General features: G+C 39.1%; 1 protein-coding gene across 2 annotated transcripts in view; it reads right to left on the reverse strand.

The window, feature by feature from the left end:
• Positions 1–13,244: 13,244 nt before the first annotated feature.
• Positions 13,245–23,565, reverse strand: part of LOC128738935 (protein krueppel) — a 44,471-nt gene continuing 34,150 nt past the window's right edge. For both annotated transcript variants that reach the window (XM_053834430.1, XM_053834429.1), the window contains exon 6: positions 13,245–15,393. In XM_053834430.1, coding sequence (XP_053690405.1) covers positions 14,840–15,393 — 554 coding nt within the window. In that variant the 3' untranslated portion in view covers positions 13,245–14,839. The remainder of the gene's footprint in view (positions 15,394–23,565) is intronic.

Below are 23,565 nucleotides of genomic sequence, written 5' to 3' on the forward strand. Positions count from 1 at the left end.
TTGTGCAATGGTCGACGAAACGTATTATTATTAAGAGGACGCACATGTACAACACAGGCGTTCCTTTGTGCCCCTGACTCGGCCGGGCTAAGTTGAGCCGCATTTCGCTTCCATTCTCCTCCGCTTCATCCCAGGAAAGTACTACAAGTAGCAAGTAGTAGAGTAGCGCAAGATCAAGTGTTCCGGAGGGAAATCTCCCCCAGGTGCTCTGACGGTGTCTTCCAATTCCAAACCTAGCCAGAGCCACAGACGGCCGCCCCGACCGGGCCGGCACGAGGATGGCATTTTTTTTTCATCGGGCATCGGGCAATGATGGAGCAGCAAGTAAAGGTGGTAACAGAGAGGTGATCGCACAGCCAGCTGCCTCATGCAAGCCATAATTGACACAGTTTTCGACGAGCCGATTGTTTGATGAGTGGCTTTTGTCACGGAATTTTGAATTTCTTTTGTTTATTTTTTGTGTAAAATTTTGTTGGTCTCTTTGTTTGTGGAACGTTTAAGTTTTTAGTCATCTTTGCGACTTTTTTTCCTGTAACAAATTGCAACAAACTTAATTTAACTGTAATGAGTTTTGAGATTACTTTTATTTACTATTCCGTTTATATCTCCTTACAGTCTCGGAGGATAAAATTCTTTCATGATCAGCAACGACCGTCTTCTTTCGCGAATCGCGATATCAGGTGCAGAGTTTGATCATGCAACTACTCCGTTTAAGGCAACTGTAATGGAAAAAGGAAATACCAATCAAGGTAGAAAATTGATGATTTACTCAGGGAACTTTTTCACGTTAACTTCAGAATCGTATAGAGTTATACAGTTTGTAAATTATTTGTAATCAAATTTTACAAATTATTGGGTACAAAAAAGTGACTACAGATTTTACAAAACTGTATAGCAAACCGCAATTGAAATGTGTAATTTTATTCACGTCCTCCCGATTGAGAAAACGATGCAGTCAGAAGGTTAAGCCACCGAAAAGCAAGCTGCACAAAATCTGTTTTCCCCATACCGGATTCCACGCTCTCGATGGGGCAGCCACAAATTACTGCGACGGCCGGCGGCGGTGGCCTCGGAGGAAGATTCAACTGACGGCTACAACAACGGGCAGCAAAAACAACCACTCAAAGGAACAACATTTTTGCCACCAGTTTGGCCAATATTCGGAAGGCTATTTTGATCGACCTTCCATCGGTTGCATGGCATCGGTAGAGCCTACCACGAATGATGGTAGGCCGCCGTAGCGAGAGGGGAAGGAAATTAACCGCACTTAGGCGTGCGGATCGTACAAAGAAGCCAGATTGGGTCCTCGCGTGCGATGAAAGGATCCGCGGGTTCGCGCTTCTCGTTCGGAGAATGTTTTAATTTTCGATTTATGATTTTCGGATATGCACACGAAAAGTGCGGCCGCGAACCCGAAGCAAGCAGCCCGCCGATCGAGCGCAAGGATTGATTGGAAAAAGTGCAATGAACGGTTTTTCGGTGCGTCCTTTGGCGGAGAAGTGTGCGGAAATGCTGGAAATATTTTCGGGTCAGCGCATAAGTCGAGCCGACGCTTTGAGAAAAACTGTACACGAGCACGAGCAGGGAAGACGGGTCGTTACGATAGAAATTAAAATTGCTTGATATTTTACTCATTAAACTACCGGCCTCCTGTGTGCCCGCCGAGAGGTGATCGAACGATCGAAGGGAACCGATTTTTCGCCATTAAAGAAAGCCGACAATCCGCCGAACCGGAAGCCTGTGTTTAATGGGAGCAACAGATGGGATAGAATAGTTTGCGAGATTTTTCCTTAGCTTTCTAATTGACGGCGAATTTTGTGATTGATACGAAAGTAAATTAACTGTTTCTCTTGCTTGGTCGGCGAACTTGTTTCTTCGATATAATTCGCTACATTCCTGAAGAACAATTTAATTTCAACAGCGTGTATATTCTTTTCCCATCTGGTGTGAAGCTTAAAATATATTATTTAAGTTTGCAATTACAGCTAAATTAAAGTGGAAATTAAGTGGTTCACGAACTGTTCCAATCGACCTGTTGTTGGGTTGATGTATAAATGAACAATATTAAAAACTTGTGGTTGAGTAAGACGAAACTCCTCCTTATTACATAAAGTACTTATTTATGATCCTGACAGGTGCGTTTTTCGCCTCCAACCTGCAGGCGTCAAAATTTTGAATGAACTGAAAAAATTATAGATCGGAGTCGAAATATTGATCTCTCAGAATAATTAATCTTCTATACCTATAAAGAAGGATTTCTGTCTGTCTGTCTGTCTGTCTGTCTGTCTGTCTGTCTGTCTGTCTGTCTGTCTGTCTGTCCTGTGTTCCTTATAGAATCAAAAACTACTGAACCAATCGGCGTGAAAATTTGCATGTAGAGGTTTTTGGGGCCAGGAAAGGTTTTAGTGATGGTTAGAGACCCCTCTCCCCACTAAGAGGGGGGGCTCCCATACAACTGAAACACAAATTTCTGCATAACTCGAGAACTAATCAAGCAAATAGAACCAAATTTGGCATGTGGGTGTTTTCGGTGACAAGAATTTATTCTAGGGTAATTTGAGACCCCTCCCCTCTTTATAAGGGGAATTATAACTCCTCTTTCCTTTAAGAGGGGGGGTTTCCATACAAATTTCCTCATAACTCGAGAACTAATCAAGCAAATGGAACCAAATCTGGCATGTGAAAGTTTTCGAGGGCAAGAAAATTTTCTATGTTGAATTAGGACCCCTCCCCACTCTAAGAGGGGTGGCTCCTGTACAAATGAAATACAAATTTCCTCCTAACTCGAGAACTAATCAAGCAAATAGAACAACATTTGGCATGTGGGTGTTTTTTTTGGTGACAAGAATTTATTCTATGGTGAATTGAGACCCCTCCCCTCTTTATAAGAGGAATTATAACTCCTCTCCCCTTTAAGAGGGGGGGCTTCCATACAAATTTCCTCATAACTCGAGAACTAATCAAGCAAATGCAACCAAATTTGGCATGTGAAGGTTTTCGAGAGCAAGAAAATTTTCTATGGTGAATTAGGACCCCTCCCCACTTTAAGAGGAGGGGCTCCTGTACAAATGAAATACAAATTTCCTCATAACTCGAGAACTAATCAAGCGAATTGAACCAAATTTGGCATATGTGTGTTTTTGGAGACAATTTTTTTTTCAATGATGAATTGGGACCCCTCCCCACTTTAGGAGGGGGGGTCCTATACAAACGAAATACAAATTTCCTCATAACTCGAGAACTAATCCAGCAAATGGAACCAAATTTGGCGTGTAGGTGTTTTTGGAGGCAAGAATTTTTTCTATGATGAATTAGGACCTCTTCCCACATTAGGAGGGGGGGCTCCAATACAAATGAAATACAAATTTCCCCATAACTCGAGAACTAATCAAGCAAATAGAACCAAATTCGGCATGTGGAGGTTTTTGGAGGCAAAAATATTTTCTACGGTGAATTAGGATCCTTCCACACTTCAAGAGGGGGGGCTTCTACACAAATGAAATACAAATTTCCTCATAATTCGAGAACTAATCAAGCAAATGGAACCATATTTGGCATGTGAGAGTTTTAGATCGCAGAATTTTTTTTCTGTGGTGTATTACGACCCCTTTCCCTTTTAAGAGGGTGGGCTCCCAAATGAAATACAAATTTCCTTATAATTTGAGTACTAATCAAGCAAATGGAACCAAATTTAGCATGTAGGAGATTTTTGAGTCTTGAATTTATTTTATGATAGTTAGAGACCTCTCACCCCTGTGGTAGGGGGATATGGACTCTCATACAAATAAAACAGAAATTTTTGCGAAACTCAAAAACTAATCCAACTCGAGAAATTCGAGACTCTTCCATAAAACATTAATCAATAACAAGACCACAAAAACTATCTGTAGTAACACTAGATCATTCAGGACGAGCCGGTCGCGAGTGTTGCCGGTGACCCGCCGTCGGAAGCGCCGCCCACTGGGGGGCTTGCAAAACTCGAGAAGTGACAAAGATCATCCGAGATTCATGATTTATGTACAACAAAGGTTAATTTGTGGCAATACGAAGTTTGTCGGGTCAGCTAGTTAATTATAAAATAGAATTAATTTTAAAACGAATAATTTCGCCTTTATATCTTATCTTATCTTATCTTATCTTATCTTATCTTATCTTATCTTATCTTATCTTATCTTATCTTATCTTATCTTATCTTATCTTATCTTATCTTATCTTATCTTATCTTATCTTATCTTATCTTATCTTATCTTATCTTATCTTATCTTATCTTATCTTATCTTATCTTATCTTATCTTATCTTATCTTATCTTATCTTATCTTATCTTATCTTATCTTATCTTATCTTATCTTATCTTATCTTATCTTATCTTATCTTATCTTATCTTATCTTATCTTATCTTATCTTATCTTATCTTATCTTATTAATACCATCACAGCCACAATCAAGGATTCCTGGAAATAATTTTATTTATTTCTAATCATAGAAATACTTCAAATTATTTTCTTGTCAGTATTAACATTTGCAAAATATCAAAAATATATCGCAAATGTTTAATCGGCCAGGCCAACTGTGAAGTATTGCCGCAAAGACGATTATACGAATTGAATCTTGTGTGAATAAGTTATTCATACATAGATGCATTTCTATATCAACAGGGGATGAAGAAACGGGGACCTCTCGTACCAACCGTCTCTGAGTAATTTTAACTTTGTTTTCGTTGAGAGTATCTATGCTAATAATGGTTAAGTGATACTCCGGACCCTCGGGGCTTGGGGATGAACTTAAGGCATTTACTCCAAAAGAATAATTTCGCCTTTATAGACATTAAACTGTGAGGTCAAACGATATTTATTTGGTTAAATATTCAAAATGTTCAAAGCTAAATGTAAAAACCAAATTAACATCTAAATAAACTATATTTCAACTACTTAGCGTTTTGCAAGGCGTTCTGCAGCTTTCATGAAAGACCTTTTAGCCACAAAATACTATTTTATCTCATTGAAATTTTGATTGTAGTTAGTCAAGGATGCTGAAAACTTGTTTGATAAACTTTTTGGACTATCAGAAATGTTTTGAAAGTAGTATAACTCGAAAGTTTAAAAAAAAGAAAGAAAAAATTCACATTCAATGTTAAACAGCACAAAGCAGCATTACAAGTCCAAGCAAACTGTAAAAATAAAAACAGAAAAAAAACATTTTGATAACCAAGCTACCTGCACCTTTCGCTTGTGTTCCGTGTGCAACCCCAGTCTTTGTTTGCATTTGCCATCGCCGCTTGTAAGAACCGTAAAAATCAAATGGCATCTCATTGTAGACAAAGGTAGACAGCACCAGCAGAAGCAGCGGCGGCGGCGGCGGTCAGAGAAAAAACAATTTCGAGCGAACAGGATAAATGGCGATCGGCCGGCCGGCCGGCCCCAACACCCAACGTCCAGTCAAAGTGGAATGGTCCGATTTGATGTTATCTTGAACGATGGCAGAAGCGTTTGTCAAATTACTCCCGTACGTAGGTACCTACCTACCTGCTGACGACCCGACGCACTCACCCGCTGCTGGCTGGAGCTGGAGCCAAGTGAATCGGCTTTTGCACCTTTTTCCCATCAGCAGCAGCACACACAGACGCCACGAATGTGACCCGTTCGGGTTCGGGGGATAATTGAAAAGTTTGAACCCATTTTCATACGTGCTGTATAGCACTTTCCGAGTTGTCCGATAGGGTCGTTGACTTCCTTCGTTGGCTCGATGTACTTAGGATCCATCAGTCAATTTGGGGGCATAAAATTGATTGTTATTACAAGAGTGTAAGAGCATTAGTTTTAATGGAAATGTGAGAACCATGGCCGCAGCAAACCGTAGAGTTTGAACCGATTTCGATCGAAAGGACGGGAAAATCGGTTCAGAGATTTTCGATCGTTGTTTTTAATGCTGATGTGTCGAAAAACCAAAAAACCCAAGCTACTATTTTACATCGGAAAGTGATTTCGGTCGAATAAAGGCAGCAGCAGTACAAAAAGGAAACCTCGTCGATTTGAAAAAGACAGGTAGGTAGGTACGGAAAAAATGGTACGATTTATGAATACACCTGCCAAAAGGTACCATTATCGTCATCATAATCATCAACGCGCAACGGCAGTCCGCGCAGAGCAAAGTGACTTCAACCAGCAGGCCTTCTCGATAGTGTCGATAGTGAAGCAAGGAAGGACGAGGAGGTGGTTGTGGTGATGGTGGCGGCGGGCGGTCGTTGGCGCTGAGAGCTTAGGCATCTACCGTGAGCATAAACGGTGACGACCGCGGCTCACGTAATCGACTAAAATATGTTTCGGAATCGATCGGGCCGAGAGCAGCTGATTTTCATCCGTGATTTTTTTTCTTCCTTCCACCAAATGATTACGATCAACCGACCGGCCGTGGCAGGTGAAGACAATTTGGTTCCGTATATATGTAGGAATTATGATTCAGTTGCTTTTGATACTGGGTGGTTTTGTTCTATGTTTTACGACTTGTCGATTGTCTTAATCGACACAACTTTGTTTCAAGCAAGTCAATGAAAATGAACCGGAATGGATAGATGAACATGTGTTCGATCATTTTTGTCGTTTCGCAGATTCAGAATTATAGTAGACTTCATCTAGATTTCATTTCATTTAATTTACTCAACTGACTGATTGAAACTTGTGCATAAGAGCAAATATTTTCATAAGAGCAAATTATTAGATATTTTGTATGCAAAACCTGCCAGCGAATTTATGACTTTGACTGTCGGCTGTTGGATGATTTCACATCTATCTTCGTAGGGTGGAATTAGAAAAATTCTTCAAATGCATGGACTTCGGCCACTAGGTCAGGAACTGCTTGGATCCTGACAAATTCAAACTGTATGGAAAATCAGGGACTCTTTGTTAGTAACTGCAAAAAGTATCCGAAATGCAAACTCTGCACAATAGAGGACGGAAACTGTCTGTGAGGATGGAGTTGGTAACCTACCAGTAATGGAGAAAGCCCTAATAAACAGTTTCGTAGGGAATTATCAGTTGTGCTTCTTGGGAACTCGCACCACTACAGATGAAAATTTTACCATCCGACGGATATTGCAGAAATATCGGGAGTACACTTTACTCACTCATCACATATTTATTGATTTCAAAGCTGTACACGATACAGTCGGTCGAGACCAGCTGTGGCAGATATTGCACGGTTTACTGGACAAACTGATACAATTGATCAAAAGTACACTAGCTCGGGTAATATGTTTCGTGTACATCTCGGGAACACTCTTGAGTTCCTCGAGACGCGGTGATATTTGAGACAAGGCGATGGCATATCCTGCATGCTGTTCAATTTCGAGGGAATGATCCGACGAGCAGGCAAGGAAACAAGACGCACGATTTACACAACCAAACTCATTAGCTGCGCCATCAAAGCCATCTTGAGTACTCTCACAGTGAGAAATTTTGTGACGGTGGAGACAATCTACGCCAGACTAAAAGCGATTGGACTAAAAATAAATCCATCGCAGACCAAATACATGAAGAGTAGAGACTCAAAGAAGACAAGCGCATTCCTCCCACGGACGGTACCCAAGCAGCGCACTTTTGTTCATTCTTGTTGTAGCAACTCAAATACGACTGAAATTAGTCACATTTCAGTTGTTACAACTGGTTTGTAACAACTGTGCTAGTAGGGTAACTAGCAGTGGCAGAGTTCGTGTATTGGGAATCGCTGTGACCGCGGACAACACTAGTGTGGAGATCCAGCGGCGCATTCAATCGGGCAATCGGGCCTACTTTGTCCTTCGCAAAACGCTACGATCAAGAAACATTCGTCGCCATGCGAAACTGACGATGTACAAAACTCTAATTAAACCTAACTCTAATTATGGACCGTCACGCTACTCACAGAAGGCATACGCGCTCTTGCCGTATTCGAGCGGAAGGTACTGCAGACGACATTTGGTGGAGTACTAACCGAAAGCGGAGAGTGGCGGAGGCGTATGAATCACGGGATACAGGCTCTGCTTGGAGAGATTCCCATCGTGCATCGGTACAATGGACCATGTCGTAAAGATGCCGGATGACAGTGCGATGAAACCAGTTCTCTTCAATCGGCGCACCAGGAACAGGGCTCAATGTGCAAGATGGCTCGACTAGGTCGAAAGTGATTTGCGATTTCTGAGACGACTGGGATATTGGCGACGAGTGAGATCGAATTGAATGGAGATTACTGCTACAAACAATACAAGCCACACCGGCTCCAGGATGCTGACGACAAGGACGATGGTTAAGCTCAGAGGTCTGACGATACCAGTTGAAATGTGCCCCGATAAACTAAAGGTCATTGTTGAAGAGTTATTTCAGGAGCTCGGGGGTAAATAACTGGGGGGAGACCCTAACTCCGAAATGTCTGAACGATTCTTCATCAAGCTTGGCGCATTTCCAATATAGGGCTTTCCAAAGAGCAAACCAATGCATAATTCGATACGTGATAGAAGAGGGAGCTGACTTGGAAAGAACCGACGACGTAGGGGGACGAAGAACGTGAGTATGAATGTATGTTTCGCTATTGTTCCGGAACTTTTGGACTATTCTTCATTAAACGTCGTTTGTCAAACACATGTATTTTGGTATAAAAGAATCAGCGCGGGGGGTTGACAAAAGAAGGAGATGGTCTCTTACAAGGGGAAAGAGGGGTGCGTTTCTCTTGCATTTTGAACGATAGCAGTTGTACAAGTTGCTGAATTTCTGAAAGGGGGAGTAGGGGGAATATCCCCATTAACATAGGGGATGCTAAAAAACGGCTTTTTGTCGATTTATAGGGATTACCGGGACGAAGTCAGATTTACAAGTAGCTGGGGGACAACATAAGGGGAACTGACAAAGAGAGTAGACACATTGAAATGAAAAAAAGAATTTGGTTTCTTGCATTATGAGAATTTTCGTTACAGATGTATAAGTGACTGAGAGGCAAAGGGGCCCGAGAAAGATCGGGCAATCAACTAGTATAGATAAATAAAAGCTGTGAAAGGCTGAATCCCCAACAAAGTTCTAATAGCGGGAGTGTGCGACTATCATGTTTAGGGCATGTTTAAGATAGTGATGCAGATATGCCTAGATGAAAGTCGTTCCCCGCAGAGAGAGAGAAATTATAGAAGCTAGTGTGGTTGACAAAATGAAAAAATTGACAAAGATATCAGGCATTGTATAGACCACAGATCAAGAGGCCATAACAACGATAAATCAGTTTTATAACACATTATGATATTTATAACATTAATTCCATCCGATGTATTGTCTTTTTTTAAATGTTGTTACAAATTGGCAATAAACAAGGGACACAAGGTCGGATTACAGCAGGAGTTCCGCAAGGCGCTATCCTGAGTCCAACGCTCTGAAACTGATCTGCCTAGAGACGTGAAGATTATTGGCTTTGCGGTGAATGCGTTGATAGGCATAATCGAAAACTAAATGCAAGAAGTAAAACTACAAGTAGCCCATCATCAGACAAAAGGGATCGTGGAAATATAATTGAAGCTTTTTACAACAATTTAACTGTCGACATTGTAGATAAAGTTAAGCACTTGAGCTAAGCACAAATTCAGAAAGCATGCTTGGTTGTCGGCTATTGCTAACTAGTAAATTCCATTCGAATGTAGCGCTTGGAGTTAGTTTCTTATGTATACTGAATGCGCATGTGAATGTGAATATGAATGTTCATCAATTGGATTCTGCTAATCGTTGCCGAGATTGGGAATAGAGTTCGCCGGTAAAATCTTGCGCATGCGTGACTCCAATGGGTTTCCTCGGGCTCGAATGGGCTCTGTTCCACTTAATGGCCCAAGAGCTACTGCTGCCCATGTTTACCCAACAAACATTTTTGTTGAATAATAGCTTATCAAGCGTTTGTTTACTAGATATTAGCTGTATAATGGTTGAATAAACTGCTCTTCAAATAAAATGTTTGTTGGGTTACCTCACAGCGACTGACATTCGAATGAGCTCTCTTGTGACCTGCGCCAACAAACAATTTGATTTGTATATCTTAGTTGCAACTAAGAGATACAAAGTCACATTTTACACTACATAAGAACTTATAAGTACCAAAGTGGAAGCAATACATGTGCAAAAATTTTGACAATCATTTGTAATTCCTTCTTGCATTTTATACAACATTTTTTGGAACACGCAACCTAATACTCCTCAACATATGATTAAGACTTAATTAAATATCACAATCATTTATACTCCTTCATACTTCACAGCTATAAGTTGTATATGACGACACGCACGACTGCAAAACAACTTATTGTACACATCACTTTGACATACTCTAATCATCATACAATTCCAATGACGACTTAATGTGGAGTTTCTATTCCGATCTTGTGTTATCTGGGGAATGCCTATTTATAGCAAATGACTTTCTCAAAATAAGGGCCCTATTCCGTAAGTCACGTCGAGCAACTCGGCTCGACTCAGTCACTGTCGAGTGTCGAGTGCAAGAAGAACGGGCAGTATAGCGGCTCAATGCAGGACCAAAACAAAGCTAGCTCAAGCGTCACTTGCTAACCGTTTAGTCACTAGCTTTTTGGCGGTAGACTCAGTCGAGTTACTCGACAAAATCGGGTCGCATGTGACTTACATAATACCAAAAGTCGACTAGTCGAGCAAAGTGACACTCGACGTGACTTACAGAATAGGGCCCATAATGAATTGGGCGAGGCGAATAATCCTATCGGTCGGCAAGCAACATCACTTGCACGTACCAAGGGTATTTTAGAATCTCCTTCCAGAAACTAGATCACATGAGTCAATCGTTGAGTAAGCCCTCCCAATGCAGAATGGCCCCAATAGGTGGGGAGAAGGGCCCGCTCATTATCCACAATGTGTTGTTAGCCGGGCCAAGGTTAACCTTAGGAAGTTGACCACTTCACTCTCCCTAAGCACACTGCTTCAAACAAGTACCCTGATGGACCCTCCCATTCATTGATGTTATTGTTTTTATGTACTTTAAAGATATGGTTTTTAAGTGATTTTCTTTAATTACTTCTGTCATTGCACTTATTTATTGTCTTTAGGTTATAGGACATGGTTGAAGTCCTATTGAAGTTTTCATAAACTTTACGGAAAAGGTTGAAAATTTTTTGAGGTGCAAAAATACGAATACACGAACTAATCTGAAAGTTTTTAATATCCTAGTTCTTCTGAAAAAAAGAAACAGGATTGTGAATAGGGTTTTCTCTAATGAACAGGTTAAATTAAAAAATGTTAGATTTACGTTAATGCATTTTCACTGCCGGAACACTTCACGTTAAACACATTTTGACAGTACGTATCATGCTTTCTGTAATATTTTTTATGCGATAATTCAAAATTGTTGTACATTTAAGCTTTTAAAAAACACAACTAAATAGCGCTGAAAAAATGACTGTAATAAGAAGAAAAAAGAAGGTAGACGGCGATGAAAAGATGTTGAAAGAATACTGATAAAAAGAATGCGAGAATGCAATAAAAAGTAGACGAAATAACATGAAAATACAAGAAGACGACAACACATGCAAAAAAGGCGATGAATAGTAGCCAAATATACGACAGAAAGACGATGAAAGAACAATGAAAAGGCAGTAATAGAACAATATTTTTGTTGTCCACAACAATAGAAAGGACGACGATAGCAAAAAAATGACGCCAAAAAAGCGGCGAAACGGCGACAAATGAAATGATAACGAAAAAAAGAAGAATAAACGGCAAAATAACACCGAAAAGACGCCAAAACGGCAACAATAAAGACGACACAACTAGCAAAAAGCAAAAAGCCAAAAGACGGTGAAAAGACAACAATAAAATGAAAAAAAACGACAAACGAGAGGCAAAAAGATATCTAAGAGAAGATGATTAAAAAGTGTTGACAAGTAAGCAAGAAGACGAACGACAATAGAAATGCGATAAAAAGGCTTCGGAAAAACGGCAAAGAACGACAAAAATATTAAGTAAGATAAGAAAAGACGACAAAAATTAGATACGTAGATACCAAATGTCAATGAAGAGAAAGCAGCAAAGCAGCAGCAATAAATGCCAAAAAAACTGCAAATCACAACAAAAGATGCCATCACAACCAAAAACGTCCCAAAAAAGCGTTAAAAGATTACAGAAATTCGTTGAAAAGAGACAATATGACGATATAAAGATGCCGGAAAGGTAGATGTCAAAAAAACCGAAAAAGTACTAGGAGACGTTAAAAAGAAAACAAAAAACTGCAAAAAGATGACACCAAGATGCAAACGCATACATAACAAGAAAAGATGACAAAATAAAAAACAAAGGACAAGAAACCTAAACGACGATATCCCGGAATGTCCAGATCGGATCAAAATACATCCAGAAGTCCACCCTAGAACTCGCGCTGAAAAATCCTTTGATTTGATACCCCATTTGCCATATTACTGAAGAAAATTCAAAATGGCCAATTTGAGTTCCGGTAGAACCGATACCGGATGTTCCGGAGTGTGGGAGATAAACAAGCGCTCTACAGGATAGTGTAAGATTCATTCTTATTGACCACAAATGAAATGGATAACATTTGTGCACTCTGTTAAGCAGGTTTTTTTTAGTTTTATTTCATCTGCTTCTTATGACGTCAAACAAATCCCACTGCGATCTGGAATATCTCCGGGAAAATACAACCATAACTTACCAGCTTATTTTTTCATTAAAGCCAATGTAATGTGGTTCTTTTAAGACTAATTGCATAAAAATCGAATGAAAATAAGTGAAGATAGAGCCAAAAGTGTAACTGCAAGTACCATCATTTTTTATGTCGGGGACGTAAAGACAACACGCTCAACTTGAGATTTTTTTTTTTAGATTTTCAGCTGTGAGTTCGACTGTCACCTTCGCTTAGTCGATATTTTTAGTCTAAGATCAAGATATTCAGTTCCTCTTATTTTTGATTTATCACATTAAATATTTACTCTTCCCGGAAAAAGTATTCAATTCCTTTAAAAACCTTTCAGATGAAGCACAAATGGGCGTTAAACCGTCGATGGGCCAGTTGGCCGAAACCGACCGGTAAAAGGTAAATATATTTTTCTTATATTTGTAAGAACGATACGTGTTGTGCATCGTGTCAATAATGTCGTCAGTTCTTACGTTAGCGCAAAAAGTGAAATAAGTGATATTCTTATACAAACAATTTTATGTAGTCGTTCGGATAAACAATACACAATAACAACAGGTTACAATTTTCTTGCATTTATTCCTAATTATAGATTCGAAGATTTTTTACAGAGTCTACATTGTATCAAAAATATACAACGTTCAGCTACTTAATCCTATCCAGTTTGCAACGTAAAACCTAACACGTACGGATATAAAGGGTAATAGCAGTAGTACACTAATCGCTAGCAAAATGAAACGGATTGTGACTCACGTTCACCGGGTTTTCCACCAGGTTATGTACACAGAATATTTGACTAACATAAGTTACTATTGAGCTAATGGTTGAGACTACCGACTAAAAACATAAAATAATCGTTAAAAAAAACTTGGTTCCTTAGCGTCTACTCAATTTTTTGGATGATCTTCATTTCAGCTGATTTTACTTTCCACGCACTAAACACTAAATAACAAATTTTGAACAAATGAAACTACGTAAAGATGTGTTTTTTTAATGCAAAAAAAAAACATAAAAGAAAAGTACGACTAAATCGGACGGAGTGAGTACCTAAGGACCTAATAATTGGGAAATAATAATTGTATAAGTACAGCAGGAGACGAAAAGCAGGAACAGCAACAGTTCAAGTATACAATTACAAAAGTGCCTTCGATTTTCTCGTTTCTTTACAAATAGAGTCTTTGGTTCGGTAGCTGTTTGTGAATAAAAGTGCGAACTCTATTCATGACTAACGCGTGTGTGTTGAGTGTGTGTGCATGTGTGTGAGTTGTGTATGTGTGTGTGTTAAGTTAAGAGGTTCTTTAGAGTTGATTGTCACTCTGGTAGCCCCCTTGCTGACACAGTTGTTTCGGTAACAAAAGCGCCTCTCGTTTCCCCTTTCCAAATCTGCGAAAAGAAAAAAACCCGACTAATCCCTCAGTCGGGATTTGTACGGTTTCGCAGCTCGGAGTTCATTTTCTATGCAGAAGACTAGACAGTATTTAAAAATAAGTAAATGAATATAAAAAAACTAATTTCGTTAATAAGTTATCGGTATTTACATGCTAGTTCTAGTATAGTTAAAATAAAATTCTAAATGCTAGTTTACAGGATTTGGTTTTCGAAGCTTCGCTTTTTTATGTGTGGGGCAGCCAAACAAAGTCTTAGCTTTGGCTTAACTAGATCGAAACATTTTCTAGGATTAGAATAAAAACTGTTTTAAAATGCTTACAAAACTATGAACAGTACGTCTGTAACTCGACTGGATAAGTACCACTAGACTGTACAGGTATTTCAGGACTCTATTTATCGATCACTGGTGAGCAGTTCGGGCTCAGGTTTGGGCAAAAAAAACGAAACTGTTTTGCACCTCGTTTGATTGTGGCTTTTTTTATAGTTCGGATGGAGGCTGAAGGCAGCAAGGAAAAGAAACACGAAACTAACCAAAACGTCATCTGACGCGTGTGGCTGGCAAACATAAAAAGAGAAGCACCAAAATTGAGCAACAACATCTGTTGTTGTCCGCCAGTGCATCTTCTCCGCCATCGGTTAGTTTAGCATTCGTGCCCTCAGAGTTTTTTTTATTTTTCGAAAAGAAAAAAAAAACAAATCATCATTAGGCCGGGTTTTGAAGAAAAAATAACATTAATAAAACTAAATCGGCATCGCTGGAAAGATCCAATTCGGACGGAATCAGGAACAACTGCTGCTAACTTCCATTTTAATATCCGCATGGTGACGCAGGAGCTGCTGACTGTGGTGTTGTTCTGGATGATGGTGCAGATGATGGTGGTGCGGTTGGTGGTGAAATCCGGAGCCAACCGTGGTGGAAGCAGCAGCGGCAGCGGCGGCGGCTGCTGCTGCTGCTGCCGCAAGAGCCGCAACCGTGGCTGAACTGGGTGAATCGCGACCGGGGCTGCTGCCACTCTCGGTACTGTTCATGGCGGCCGCAAGGGCACTGCTTGCGTTGGAGGTGGAAGTGGTGGTGGTGATGGTGGTAGCGGCGGCAGTGCTACTATCGGAGGGCTTGAAATCCTCCGACGACGGCAGAATGGTCGTCGCCCCACCAACAATGTCACTATGCTGGCCCTCGCGATGACGCCGCAGATCCACCTTCCGCTGGAAGGCCTTCTCGCAGAGCCCGCATGAGAAGGGTTTGTAGCCGGAATGCTTGCGCATGTGGGTGATCAGATTCGAGCTCTGGCTGAACGCCTTCAGACAGACGACGCATTTGTGCGGTTTTTCACCTGGAAAAAACGTGAGATAGAGAATTGAATTGTTAGTGACACTCGATGGAGGAGTCGAAGTCGTTTTTTCGAAAATTAGTCAACTGTCTGTCAATATTATAATGTCGGAAGAACTTGTAGCTTTCGGTAGCCGTGCAGTTGCGTGACTTTGGTTAATCAGTTAAAACACCCACAGAGATTTACGCTGGAAGCGGGAGATCATCAATCAAAGAACTTATTTTAGCAAGACCGGCAGCAGACGACGAACCCCTAAAGCTGTCTCAAGACGGAAAAAACTAACTCAAGCTGGGAAAATTAATACTTTCTTTATTCTGAGTACCGGCTTCTGCACCGATTACAAGAGCATAAACATGGTAGTCTGCCGTCCAGACAATCACAGCTGCTGGCGAAGCCGTGCTGTGGTCCAAACAACCTCAGTAAATGAATTAAAATCGCATTAAAGCAACTGCTTAATGTGATTAATAATTCCACAAAATTAACCTTCGTTGCGTGACTCAAGAAGAAAATCTGATTTTTAAAGTGGCAATGCACTGACACGCAATCCTGCACACAGGACATTACATGACGTTGTATTTAACATCGAACGAATAAAACTGCACAAACTTACTAAACTATTCGGAACCTCACAAACAAACATTTACGTCACTTATTATCAATATTTGCACGAGGAAAAGAGTTCCAAGTTTACCGATACGTGGTTCACTCTCATCGCAGCTCGGATCTACATATTGACACAAGTGATGCGATCGCACCAATTGCAACCGAACCGACTACCGTAGGGCGCGGCAAACGACAATCGAATCCTTTGTTTTTGCCGCCGACCGTTCGCTCCCGAAACACCCGAAAACGAAGCCAAATCTAGACAAATATTGTTTCCGGCCATCGATCGACTTCGTTTGGATCGTTTACACTTCGAACTGGAAGGGTAAATGCTGTCGTCGTCAGTTTACCGATGCTTGAACAATGCGATCGTTTGTTTCCGGAGACGTTAGTTTAGGAAAATCCCAAATTTCGAAATAGCAGCTCAGTTTATATTTACTACGTCAATAGTGGAAATTAAGATTACTAACACGAATGTTTAGTACTAATTAGAGTTCACCTGCTTTTAATCAACTAGAAAAATAATAAATCCATTTCCGCGATGGGTCTTTTTATAATCTTTCAATTTCCCACAAATTGTGATTGTTATTGCTTTTTTACGTGCTGCTTTAAGTGCTGAACCTCCCGCTCCGGAAACACTCAACCAGTTCCAATTACCGAAGGGAGACCAGACCGACTTTCATTACAGAACGAAAAACAAAAAAGACACAATCCACCAGCCTTGACACGCAAATCTAAAATAAACATCAACTCAACCAACCGACCCTTACTTTGCTTCCTCATCCACCGAACTCACAATTAGAAAATGAGCTAATAAATTTGTTCAAATTTGTATATCAGAGTATCCCCCCAATAAACGACATTAGGGGGAAAATCAACTCTTTCTGTTTTCACTTTCCACTCGGTAGTATTCAGCCGAGGACGGCGCACTGCGCCGTTCCGTGGAGTACAGCGGTTATCTGGAATTAATAAATTTTCCTTTGAATCTCTCACCCGCCTCTGCCAAAACACCACCTCCCACCGTTGCAACGCCGCCCGGTGGGAATCATCCGCTCCAGTCCGTTGTTGTTGTTGTTGTTGCTTGGTGGAGCAAAATATGCAAGCGCACCCCGAAGTTTATGTGTCAGCAGGGCCGGCCACGTACAAAGAGACCGACTGCCGTATAAGGATATCGGTTGTAAAACGGGACTGCTTTCCCAATAAGTGTATTTGTTTTTCTTACGGGCGAACTGTTTTTTTGTTGTTGTTCCTGCTGTTCTTTTGCCGCCGTGCAGTGTTGAGCATTGTTCGAGCATTGCTTGCTTGGCTACCTGGCTTGTGAGGTGGAGCGGTGATATGCTACTGCGCTGCGCTGGCGCTTTGGTTGATCTCGTGCGGAACTGAGGTTGCAGCGCTGCCACACACAACGATCGGTTCCTGTTTCGTTAGGGTGGCCAACAAACAAACCTCTTTTCTTGTTTCAGATAAAATAGAAAAATAAATTTAACTTAATCTACTAAGATGCTCAACAGAGGCAAATTATTCACTAAACAGTTTTATGAGATTTTTGAGACTCAACGAACTAACTTTCTCATTGATTCTCATCAGATATTTGTAGAACTCCTAACAAATAACCGTGGCTCTCGGCTAACCAAGCTGAAAATGCGTCTCAATTTAAAAAACGCGAAAAATGTTTTCACCTAGTCGGGTCGTTTGTAGAAGACGAACGCGGACGAATAGAATGTCGGCAGTGCCACTGCCAGTGCAGGTGTGTTTCCTCAATATCTGAGTGGAGAAAAACTATCATTTTGTCACTAAATTGTCAGGTTATACGGTTACGGTTGATAACAAGTCGTTAGTATGTGAATCACGCGCAAAGAGCATCTGTATAAAGTTGATAACGCGAGTTTTTGAGCGATGAACATCTTCAGAACATGTAATCAATGTAAGAATAAATGTAAACCCCACGAGATTAAGCACCATTGGTTTAAGCCTAACCAAAAACAAAACCAATGGCTTCAAAGCTTTGGACTAATTTCGACTGGATTTCGATGATCTTATTCGAATTTCGACTAATTTGAATGAGATTTGAACTAATGCGACTTTCCTACTAGCACGGTTGCTATAAAATTGTCGTGGTAATCGAAATATAACTAATTTCAGTCGTAATTTGGTTGCTTCCACTAAATGGACCTAAAGTGTGCTAAAGTTGGGTTGATGTGACTGATTTTAATTGAATTTAGTCTAATTTGGATTGAATTCGGACTAATTTGCACTTGATTCGAGTTGATTTGGGCGGACTTCGACTAATTTGTATTTGTTTTGAAGCGATTTGGATTAGATTTGAACTATTTTTTATTGGATTTGGTCTAAATTGGATTGGATTTTGACTTATTTGGTTTCATTTAAATTATTTAGGTGGAATTTAGATTAGATTTAAACAGATTTTCGGGTAATTTGGTCGGATTTGGATTAATTTAGGTAGGATTTGAATTGAATTTGGACAATTTTTGATAGGTTTCGAACTAATTTGAAACGGAGTAATTTTGAACAATTTTTGATTGGATTGGGATGATTTTGGTCAAACTTGGACTAATTTAGTTGATCGGTTTGCGATTGATTTGGATCGGATTTGGTCAAAATTTCGATTGGATTTGGATGATTTTGGTCAGATTTGGACAAATATGAATTAGATTTTAACTGATTTGGAACGGATATGAACAACTTTTGACTGGATTTGGATGCTGTTTTTCGGATTTGAACCAAACCAGATGTGTTTTGGGCAAATTTCGATCAATTCGGATTAATTTTGATTGGATTTGGATGATTTTGGTCGCATTTGAATTAATTTGGCAGGATTTGAACAAGTTTAGTCGGATTAGATTGAATTTGGACTAACTTGGAATGGATTTAGACAAAATTGGTTTGGATTTGGACTAATTGGAATCGAATTTGAACTAATGTGGATTTGGTTTGGACTGATTTGAATTGGATTTGGTCTATTTTTGATTGGCTTTGGACTAATTGAAAATGGAATCGGGTTGATTTGGTTGGACTTTGTCTAATTTGGATTGGATTTGAACCGGTTTGGATTAGATCTGGACTAATTAGGATTAAATTTAGCCCAATTTGGATGGTATTTGGTCCTATTTGGTTGGATTTGAATTACTTAGGTCGAATTTGGATTGATTTAGATCAGATTTGAACAAATTTTAGGATAATATGGTCAAATTTGGATTAACTTAGATTGGATTTGGATGGAATTTGGACAATTTTTGATAGGATTCGATATAATTTGAAACAAATTTGCACTGATTTGGGACAAAATTCGACTAGATTTGAATAATTTAGCCAGATTTGAACAAATTTTTATTGGATTTAAATGTTGTTTCTCGGATTTGACACAAATTTCGATTGGATTTGGATTGATTTGGATTGGAACTGCGTTCGATTTGGAATAATTTTAATTGGATTTAGATGATTTTGGCCTCATCAGAATTAATTTGGCAGGATTTGAATTAATTTAATCGGAGTAGATTGGTTTTTGACTAATCTGAATAGGATTTAGGCAAAATTGGATTAGATTTGGACTAATTTGAATCTAATTTGCTTTGATTTTGAGTAGTTTTGAACTAATTTCGATTCGATTTGGATAATGATTTTGTTCGGATTTCGACTACCTTAGAGGAATTTGAACTCATTATAGATTGGGTTTGGACTAACTTGAATTGATTTTGTTCTATTATGGATTGGATTTGGACTAATTTAGACTGGATTCGGATTGATTTGGTCCGACTTTGACTAACTAGCACTGGATTTGGACCGATTTGCATTGGATTTGAACTGATTTGGATTAGAATTGGACAATTTTTGATAGGATTCGGTTTAATTTGAAACGGATTTGCAATGATTTGGAGCAGCTTTGGAATAATTTCGATTCAATTTCGGTGATTTTGATCGAATTTGGACTAATTTGGTCGAATGAAATTGGTTTTGTACTAATTTGGATTGGATTTAGACATAATTGGATTCCGTTTGGACATACACTGAAGTTGATTTTTACGCGGTTTTTTTACGCGACTATTTTTGACTAGTTTTGATTTACGCGGGACGTATCCTTCGCGTAAAAATCGACTTGAGTGTATTTGGAGTGGATTTGGATTATTTTGAAATTGGAATTGGACTAATTTGTATTGCACCTGGACTCATTTGCATTGATTTTGAGTAGGTTTGAACTAATTTCAATGAGATTTGGATGATTTTGTACGGATTTTGACCAATTTGAGGGGATTTGAACTAATGTTAGATTGGGTTTGCACTAATTTCAATTGGATTAGTGCAAAGTCAATTTGGATTGACTTTGAACTAATTTAGAATTTGATGAACTAATTGAGAATTTGATTTGTTCGTAGTTTGCCTAATTTGGACTGGATTTGGACCGACTTGGAATCGATTTGAACCGATTTGGATTAAATTTAGATTTGGACTTATTTAGTTGGATTTAAATTATTTTGGTCGAGTATGGATTGATTTAGATAGAATTTGAACAAATTTTGGTTGAATTTGATAGGATTTGAATGAACTTAGATTGTATTTAAACTGGTTTCGATTGAATTTGGATAATTTTTGATAGGAATTAATTTGAAACGAATTTGCACTGATTTAGAGTAGCTTTGGACAAATTTCGATTGGATTTAGAACATTTTGGTCGAATGTGGACTAATATGGTCGAGTGAGATTAGTTCCGGTTGAATTGCATTGAATTTGGACAAATTTCCTTTAGGTTTCGATGATTTTGGTCAGATTTGGCCATATTTGAATTGGATTTGGGCTGATTTGGATCGGAATTGGACAAATTTTGATTGGAATTGGATGTTGTTTTTCAGATTTGGACCAATTCAGAAGGATTTACGCAAATTTCGATTGGATTTGGATTGGTATTGGGTCTGATCTGTATTAATTTCGATTGAATCTTTGGTCACATTTGTATTAATTTGGCAGGATTTGAATTAATTTGGTCGGATTAGATTGGTTTTGAACTAATTTGAATTGGATTAAGCCAAAATTGGATCGAATTTGGATAAATTCAGATTGGTTTTGGATAGGATGTGGACTGTTTTGAAATAAATTTGGTCTAATTTGTATTAGATTTGGCCGAATTTGTTTAGATTTTGAGTTGCTATGGACTAATTTTGATTGAATTTGGATGATTTTGTTCGGATTTCCACTAATTTGGATGGGATTTGAACTAATGTAGATTGAGTTTGGACCGATTTATATTGGATTTGATCTAATTTGGATAGGATTTGGACTCATTTACACCGGATTTCTGTTGTTTTGGTCGGACTTTGACTAATTTGGATTAGATTTGAACCAATTTGGATTATATTTGAACTAATTTTTGTTATATTTGATCTTATTTGGATTGGATTTGGTCTTATTTGATTGAATTTAAATTATTTTAGTCGAATTTGAATTTGATTTGATAAATGTTGGGATTTTTAACTTAAATTTGAGTCGAGTACAAGTTTTGATAGGATTCGAACTAATTTGAAACGTGTTTGCACTGATTTAAAGCAGCTTTGGACAAATTTTCATTAGATTAGATTTGGACTAATTTTTGAATCTCAGAATTTTTTATTTTGGTCGAATTTAAACTAATTTAGTCAAATGAGATTGGTTTTCGATTGATTTGGATTGAATTTGGACAAATTCAAATTCGATTTGGTGGACAAACTAGAATTGGATTTGGACTGATTTCGATCGAATTTGGACAAATTTTGATGGGATTTGGATGTTGATTTTCGGATTTAGACCAAATCAGATGGATTTTGGACAAATTTCGATTGGATCTGGATAAATTTGGATTGGAATTGGATCCGAATTGGAATAATTTCGATTGGATTTGGATGATTTTGGTCGCAGTTGAATTTGGACGGATTATATTGGTTTTGAATTAATTTGGATTGCATTTAGACAAAATTGGATTGGATCCAGAATTATTTGGATAGGATTTGGACAAATTTAGATTGGATTTGGATTGGATACGGACTTTTTCTAAATAGACCTGGTCTAATTTGTATTGGATTTGGGTGATTTTGAGTAGTTTTGGGCTAATTTCGTTTGGATTCGAATGATTTTGTTCGGATTTCGACTAATTTGAATGGGATTTGCACTAATGTAGGTTAGGTTTAGACTAATTTGAATTGGATTCGTTATCATTTGAAGCAGATTTGGATTAATATAGATTGGATTTGGCTTGATTTGGCCGAACTTTGACTAATTTGAATTGGATTTTAGATGGGAGCTTTGAACTTGCCTAGCCGTGCCTTAGAGGTTTCATACTTTTGAAGACATAATTGAAGCCGTAATAGCCATTCCCCCTCCGAAAGAATTATTCTGACTGTACCTGTGCGGAATTAACCCAAACGTTAACCAGCTGTAGCTGGTCTGGTGAAAGAATGTTTGCAGTATGGTGGACCGTTCAAGGTCATTCCCGTAACGAAAAAGTCGCCTTGGTCCTCCATGCGGGCGTACGGCACGGGGCTCACAAAAGTCGCTACCAAACGAATGCAATAATTATTCTTCCGATAACACAGTACCCGTTTCCAGTTCTCCGCCCGATCCGCAGCAGAACTCCTTCAATCATCCTCCGCTGATTTACTACCAAAACGTGCGTAAACTTCAACATTATCATTTGAACAGAAATCTAGTTTAACGAAAAGATTCACTTGCCACAGCTGTTCGGAGGCCCTTTATCCGTTTTGAGAGGTGACCATTAGTAGCAGAACAGCAGAAAATTTCGTGGCAAAGGTTTATTGATCGACTTCCAACGTCCTCATGCGGCTTGTGCCGTGCTTTCAAACAGTTTCTTTTTTCACGGCCTGACATAAATTAACCTAGCGTTAAACAGAAATGATTGTGTGCTAGCTCTAATACTTTCTAATGAACCCGCCATACCACTTTGCGCGATCACCGAGGCGACTAAACCTATCCTTACGCTCCTTGTCCATCGTCCCACTCTCGATGATACTCCACGAATGCAAGAAAACCTTTGCTGAAATCAGGAGGAATTCTGGTCATTTATCAACTCCGAGAAAATTGACGACAGCTTGCCTGTAGATCTGTTTCTTAGTGATCATAAAGCCAACGCTGCGCGTTATAAGTGCAACCCCTTTGCAACGCACTTCGTTAATTCTAATCGTTTTTTTTGCTTCCGCAAAACGAATTACGTAATTAAATTGTGTTTTTGGAGTTTTGGATCAAATATTGGATATTTACTTTCTGGCCTAAAACGAACAATCTGGTAAAATTTGGTTCAAATCCGTGAATATCGATTACACGGGCCTCGGTCACTTGGAGTGGAACGATCAATATAACATTTAAATTACTATACCATAAATTTTGCAACGAGTTTTGTTTTACATAAAAATACGATAAGTTTTCCTCTGTTTTCTCCACCAACTTTCGACGTGACCACCCTACAAGCGCAACCCGAGGGGAGACAATCGCACTCATTTGGGGCTGGAAACAGTCGTACACATGCAAACACATCAATTAAATTAATTAAATCAAGATATAAACCACGGCCGA

Source organism: Sabethes cyaneus, chromosome 2, assembly GCF_943734655.1.
Source record: "Sabethes cyaneus chromosome 2, idSabCyanKW18_F2, whole genome shotgun sequence".
NCBI classification, from domain to species: Eukaryota; Metazoa; Arthropoda; class Insecta; order Diptera; family Culicidae; genus Sabethes; species Sabethes cyaneus.